The sequence below is a fragment of the Chrysochloris asiatica genome, unplaced genomic scaffold (assembly GCF_000296735.1).
Source record: "Chrysochloris asiatica unplaced genomic scaffold, ChrAsi1.0 scaffold00096, whole genome shotgun sequence".
Lineage (NCBI taxonomy): Eukaryota > Metazoa > Chordata > Mammalia > Afrosoricida > Chrysochloridae > Chrysochloris > Chrysochloris asiatica.
Window position 1 is genome coordinate 2,818,597 of NW_006408614.1, and position 6,805 is coordinate 2,825,401.

Genomic DNA, 6,805 nt, shown 5'->3' on the forward strand with positions numbered 1-6,805 from the left:
CAGGGTCGCTATGGGTCAGAACCGACTCAACGGCACTTAACAACATAACAACAACAACTGTCTAGTTAGTTATTTCTACTCCACCCCCTATCTCTGCTAACCATCCAATAACAGTGCTTTCTGCATATATACCTACTCCTGACTTTTGTACAAGTGGTTTTATGTGATGTTTGTTTTTTTTGCGATTGACTTATTTCACATAGGTGCCATCCATGACACATCACTATACCATCATGCATGATTCCACTGTTTGCATATATCATCATTTGCTTATCCATTCTCCTGTTGATTCATTAACAACCTTCATTCCATCTACAACCTCAGTTCTCCCTATAGCCTAACAGGTTCACAGGTTTGCAGGGATTAGCACACTGGTATCACTGGGAGCTGTTATTCTATTGACCACAGTCCCTCTTGTGTGATTTCCTAGATGATGAACTGAAAACTTTTGTGTTGTGTATTTTTGCCTTTAGAGACTTTTGCTGTGAGATTTGCCAATAACACTTCATTATGGGGGACATTCTGGCTCATGAATCCGAATTACTTGGACTAGTGAGAGAGGTAAGTCTGTTACAGCAGATGCCAGTCACAGGGAAAGAGACCGTGGAAACCTGTAGTTTATGTTTTAAGATGCAATGGATCCTGTAGTGCCTTGTAGTATCTCTGTGGTTGAACTGGAATTATTTAATCTGTTTTCTATTACATTTCCATGTGTTTTTATTTTGTTTTCGTAAATAACCTTATTTCTTAAAACTGCGTTAAAAAGTTGTTTAAAGAAAATTACATCAAATCCTTATGGAGTCAAGACATTTTGTAGTCCCTGAAACCACTGGCTCAAGATAATCTTTAAACCTTTAAAAAATATTTAAATAAAAAAATATCCCCTGAAATCTCCTTAAAACCAAATAGTTCAGTTTAGTTAGTAAAGCACGCCTGCTTGGATGGTTGTGCATGTTTATAATCCATCTACATGGAATCTCAAGGAGCTCTGGGAACATCGTGCTTACAAGTCGGGCTGCTAACCTCAAGGTCAGCAGTTCAAAACACCCAGCTGTTCCAAGGGAGAAAGATGAGGCTTTCTGCTCCCGTAAAGATATACAGCCTCAGAAACCCTCTACAGGGTCGGATGAGTCGGTACTGATAACCAACCAACCTACCAATATGGGATCAAAGACGCACTGATGGTGCAGTGGTTAAAGTGCTTGACTGCTAACAGTAAGGTTGGCGGTTTGAACCTCCCAGTGGCGTCATAGGAGAGAGATGTGGCAGTCTCTGCTTCTGTGAATATCACAGCCTTGGAAACCCTGGTGCCAATTAAGGAGCCCTGGTTGTGCAGTGGTGAAGCACTCGTCTGCTAACTGAAAGGTCAGCAGTTTGAACCCACCAGCCACTCCGAGGGAGAGAGATGTGGCTGCCTGCCTCGTATAGCCTTGGGAACCCTACGAGCTTTGAGGCAGCTCTGCTCTGTCCTGTCATTCCGAATTGATGGCATTATTCTCTGATAAGAAGACTTTAGGGGATGTTTGGGGTTTAAGGTTTAAAGAGTATCTCAGGGCACAGTTTCCATGCTTCATCCAGTTTATTGGCTTCAGAAAATCTGGGGAGTAAACTTGGAAATTCCCATGCAGAGGGTTGGACCAGTCTGGGAAATAGCACACAGTGGTGTGTCACTGTAGGGTAAGCACTTTACTATTAACCACAAGGTTGACAGTTCAAACGCACCAGCTGCTCCTTGGGAACCCTATGTTGTTGTTGTTATGTGCCATCGAGTCGGTTCCGACCCATAGCGACCCTGTATAGGGTTTCCGAGGGTGTAAATCTTTACGGTAGTAGAAAGCCTCATCTTTCTCCCGCGAGCAGAGCCAGGACTGACTCAGTGGTACTTAACAACAACAGCTAGAGGATGTGTATATGGAGGCGGTACAGAAGGGTGACGGACAACAGGGAGGAGGAGCCTTCCACAGGGCAGGGGGCGGAGCCTTCCACAGGGCGTGGGGAGGAGCCTTCCACAGGGCGGGCCGCGGGAGTGCTGGGTGTGCGCGTCGCTGTTGATGTTTCCAATTTTGTGATGTTACCCATCTCTTAGGGACAGGGAGCCCTGGTGGCTGTGTGTCACCATTTCAAACCCACCAGCAGCTCTGCGGGAGAAAGATTTACAGCCTCAGAAAGCTACTGGAGCAGTTGGACTCTGGCCCACAGCATCTGTAGAAGTCGGAACCGACTCATGGCAGAGGGCGTGGTTTGGCCTTGGTTCTTAGGGACACGTTTTTAAATTTTCTTCTTGTTTTTTTGAACAGTTTATTATGGTTTGGGTGAAAATTTACAGAACTATTTTTCCATTCAACAATTCGCACACGTTTCCTTTCGTGACTTTACATGCAATCTCCTCAGGACGGACCTCACTTCTAATTCTCTTCCTGTCCAGTATCTACTTCCCAGAGAGCAAAGCCCTCAGGCCGCTGGTGGTCCCTCTTGCTTTTTCAGACTGCTGTATACACTGTTTTGTTTCTGTTCATTACTCTCATGACTCACACAGCTGACATTTTCCTCATGAAAGCAGACTTCTTTTCTGATACTGCTTTTCTAGGCTTTTAGAGTACACATTGATCAGTAAATCCTGAGCTGGATCCCAGAATCACTCCACGTCTCCCAAAGAGGACGGCACAAATTCCAGTGTACTCACTGCCATCCGCTTACTCCTGCCTCATAACAAGCTATGCGGGGTTTCTGAGACTAAATCTTTACAGAAGCAGACAGACTCATCTTTTTCCCGTGGAAAAAGCCTAGCGCCTAACCCGCAGCGCCACCAAGTCTCCTTTAACCCGTTGTACCTGGAAGATAAAAGTGTCTGGTGCGGTGACATCAAAGACAGTTATTTTGTTGATGCTTAAAACAGAGTGAAAAGTATTTTTTGTGTTTTTTTCACAGTATTTAGATTTTGCCGAATTTGAAGACACTTTGAAAACATTTTCAAAAGAGTGCAGAGTAAAAGGGAAACCGTTATCTAAGACAACAGGTGGCTCTTTAAGAGACTCCACATCGTTGATCATTCAGGTAACTCTTAGTTTGTTTCTGATCTCTGTAGATGGTTAGAGTGTGTTGGAATTGTTTCCAGGGACCTGGTCAGAATCACTTGTAGACTGCTCAGTCACGTCATTGTTAAATCTCTGCATCCCACCTCGTACACCGTGGTGACATCAGATTTCCCTCACACAGCCACTGGGGCAGGAGTAGAAGGAAGTTGCGCAGTGCTTAGGGGCGGAGAAATATAATCCCCATCCTGAAGAGTTGTTACTTCTAGACTCGGGGGATTCCAAGGTGAACAAAACAGAACTAAACCTCTGTTCTTACTAGAAGGTGTTTGGCCTTCTAGTCTGGGGAGGCTAGAGGGACCGAGAGCCAGAGCGATGCTTACCAGGCCCCGCTGGTGTCAGTGGCCCAGACACTCTGTCCCTGCTGACTCTCAGGGCTGAGGAGGACCTGGAAGTCCTTTTGCCAAACACCACTTGATGACTCAGTCCTGTTTATAACACTCCGGGTAAGTGACTAGTTCCAGTGACAACCAACCATTTGCTGAGGCAGTGTATTTCATCTCTGGATGAATTTCATTGATTCAGCAAATTGACTGACTTTAATAAATTTCCGCTGCTTGTCTGTTCTTGGTCCCCGTCTCCTTAGTTGCTTGACGTGAGGGGCCGAGGTGGCCTGTGCCCTCTGCCCAAGGCTGCTTTGGGCCTGAGGCACCTGGGTACTGAGTTGCTGCCATTTCAAACACAGACACCCCTGGCATCAGTTTTTGAGAGTATAAAACAGGAGTGTCCTTCGTGTATAATGCACTCTCATAAGCAGTCACCATATGCATAGTGCCCATAGGAAGCTAATGTGCCAGGGGACTCGGCAGTTGGTAAAGAAACAAACGTATGATGCATGTGTGTGTGTAATGTGCTGTTATTAAAGGTGGAAGAGCTTGTTCATCAGAGCAAAGCCTCTTTTCCTAGCAGTCTGAGAACCAAGTCTTCTGACTCCTTCTGGATGCAGAAGGATTGTAGGATAGACTCAGAGACCCCTGAATGGCTTTGTGGGTGAGCAGCTCCACGTAAATGTGAAGCCAGCCTGTGGGAGGACAGCTGATCCTTCAATGAGTAGGCGAGAATGTATCTTTTGTGATGTTCACACATGACCAGATGATGTGGTGGTCCAGGACAAGGCCAACAAGCTGTATGTCTTGGAGTTTCTTGGTATAGCTGACACTTTTGGAAATGGCTGCTGTGGAATTGACATCACAGCTCAGCTCCAGCTGCTTCTGAGAACACAGATACCTGTCTCTTCAAGTCTGTTCGTATGGAACTTGAAAGACTTGGAAGATTCTGACTACCATAAGCACATCTCTTCTGCTTCTCCAGTTAGTAGCTGTGCCTCATCGTGATGACTCCCAAATAAAGAAGACCCCGGGCAGTGTCTTCTCCATGCTTGCGGTCAGGAGCACACCAAAGGCACCATTTCCCTGAGCACAGTGCTCTGGGAAATGTATGTGTACACACAATGTTCCTTACATTGTACAGATGTCCTCATCTGGGGGATCTTGGCTGAAACCATGGTTCATAGAAGATCATTGATATTTTATGAAGATCAAAGATTACAGCTGTCAGTATGGGTTACACCTCAATGTAAAGAAAACAAAAATCCTCACCACTAGACCAATAAATAACATCATGATAAATGGAGAAAAGATTGAAGCTGTCAAAGACTTTATTTTGCTTGGATCCACCATCAGCACTCATGGAAGCAGCAGTCAAGAAATCAATGTATTGCGTTTGGCAAATCTGTTGCACAAGACCTCTTTAAAGTGTTGAAGAACAAAGATGTCAATTTCAGGACTAAGGTGCGCCTGACCCAAGCCATGGTATTTTCAATAGCCTGATATGCATGTGGAAGTTGGACAATGAATAAGGAAGATCATAGAAGAATTAATACATTTTAATTAAGGTGTTAGAGAGAATATTAAAAGAACCATAGATTGCCAGAAGAACAAACAAATCTGTGTTGGAAGAAGTACAGCCAGAGTGTTTCTTAGAAGCCAGGATGGTGAGACTTTGTCTCTTATACTGTGGACATGTTATCAGGAGGGACCAATTCCTGGAAAAGGACATTATAATTGGTAAAGTGGAGGGTCAATGACAAATATGCAGACCCCCTAAGGAGATGGATTGATACAATGGCAGCAGACATGGGCTCCAATGTTACAAAAGTTGTGAGGATAATACAGGACTGGGCAATGTTTTGCCCTGTTGTGCATAAGATCACTGTGAGTTAGAACTGTTTGACGGCACCGAACAACAGCAAGTTTGCCAGTTGGTTTTTGTATGTGGAGGTGTTTCTTCAAATTCAGGTACCAGTACTAGGTACAGAATGTGAGTCCTAAGTTAGGATGGATGACAGATAACGATTATAATGATGTAGCAGAGGTTTGCAGGCCCAGATCTACTGGTGGAAATTGAGGCCAAACTGGAGAGGAACCGTTTGACATATGGGCTCTGCCAAGCCACAGACGGAGAATACCTTGACGCCAAACTTTACAAGGCCTGTGTGGAGTCTGAGCTCGCTTCTTTAGTTCCATCCAAGTGCACCTGGTCATTGGAGTGCTCAGGGGAGGCCACCGCCCTGGAGTTTGTACCTCTGTGTCAGGAGTCAACAAGAACTGGCGAACCCTGCAGGCAGGTCCCCCCAATACTTCCAGGTGGTGGCTGTGCTCCTCTGCTGGTGCTTGGTTTGGACAAGCCCCTGCCCAAAATTACCAGCTTGTTTCCAAGGCTGAGGAAAAGAAAGAAGCTGGTGTGGAGGAGGCAGAAATTCACTGTGTATTTCTTCCATTGGATTCTTCAGGGCCACTCGTTTCAAATGCCTTCGGAAAACGGAAATGCTATTAAAATTGTTTTCATATGAATTCAGAGTAAGTTTTTAAAATGAGGGCTTATTTTTAAAAAGTCTAGGTTTAGTGCAGGTATATGCTAGCCGCTTTCAGAGTTACATGGTAGAAACCATGGCCCTTTGGGGCTTTTTATTCGTTTCCCATTCAACAGTATATGCACGTTTTGTTTGGTGACCTGGGTTATAATCCCCTCAGTGTAACCGTGGTCTTCTCACACTTCCCTGAATGCTCTGTTTCCATTTACCCTTCATTCCTGCCCCTTGCTGACTTTCCAGCTTTGTTTGGGGGCAGATGCTGCCTTTTTGTTCTCTTGCCGGAGATTATCCTGAAGAGCACCTTCTTCATGGTGCTGTGGCCTGAAAGGTGGTCCTCGGGAGTGAGATAGTTGTGCTTGATCAGATGGCGCAGGTAACATTTTTGTAGTAATTACATGTAAATTCCTGAATGTCTTTGACCTCAGTCTAAGAAAGCCCTGTAACCCTGCTTGCTCCCTGTGTGTTTGCATTTCACAGTGCTAACTAATAAGGTCGGTTGTAAAAAGAAGTAAGCTTATGTAACTAGTAAAAAAGAAAGAGAGAATTTTGCAGGAAAACCATTTAAAATTAAGTTTGGAAGAACAGTGAAGAGTGATGGTTGAGGTTGGTGGGGGTTGGTGACCCTACAGCAAATCCCATCTGAGCAAAGCTTTCTCAGTTGTTTATAAAATTTACATCTGATGGCCATGGGCTTCGGAAACAAGAAGGAAAGCCGTCGGAATCTGGTGGTGTTGGACTACTGGGAAGTTTTTTGTTTGTTGATTTTGTCTTTTACCTTGTTGTTGTTGTCAGGTGCCATCGAGTCGGAACCGACTCATAGCGACCCCATGCACAGCAGAAC

At 44.9% G+C, this 6,805-nt stretch overlaps 1 protein-coding gene across 1 annotated transcript in view; it reads left to right on the forward strand.

Moving 5' to 3' along the window:
* Positions 1-510: 510 nt before the first annotated feature.
* Positions 511-6,805, forward strand: part of ARMC9 (armadillo repeat containing 9) — a 162,967-nt gene continuing 156,672 nt past the window's right edge. Inside the window, exons 1-2 of the mRNA XM_006866738.1 lie at positions 511-561; positions 2,929-3,054. Coding sequence (XP_006866800.1) covers positions 511-561; positions 2,929-3,054 — 177 coding nt within the window. The remainder of the gene's footprint in view (positions 562-2,928; positions 3,055-6,805) is intronic.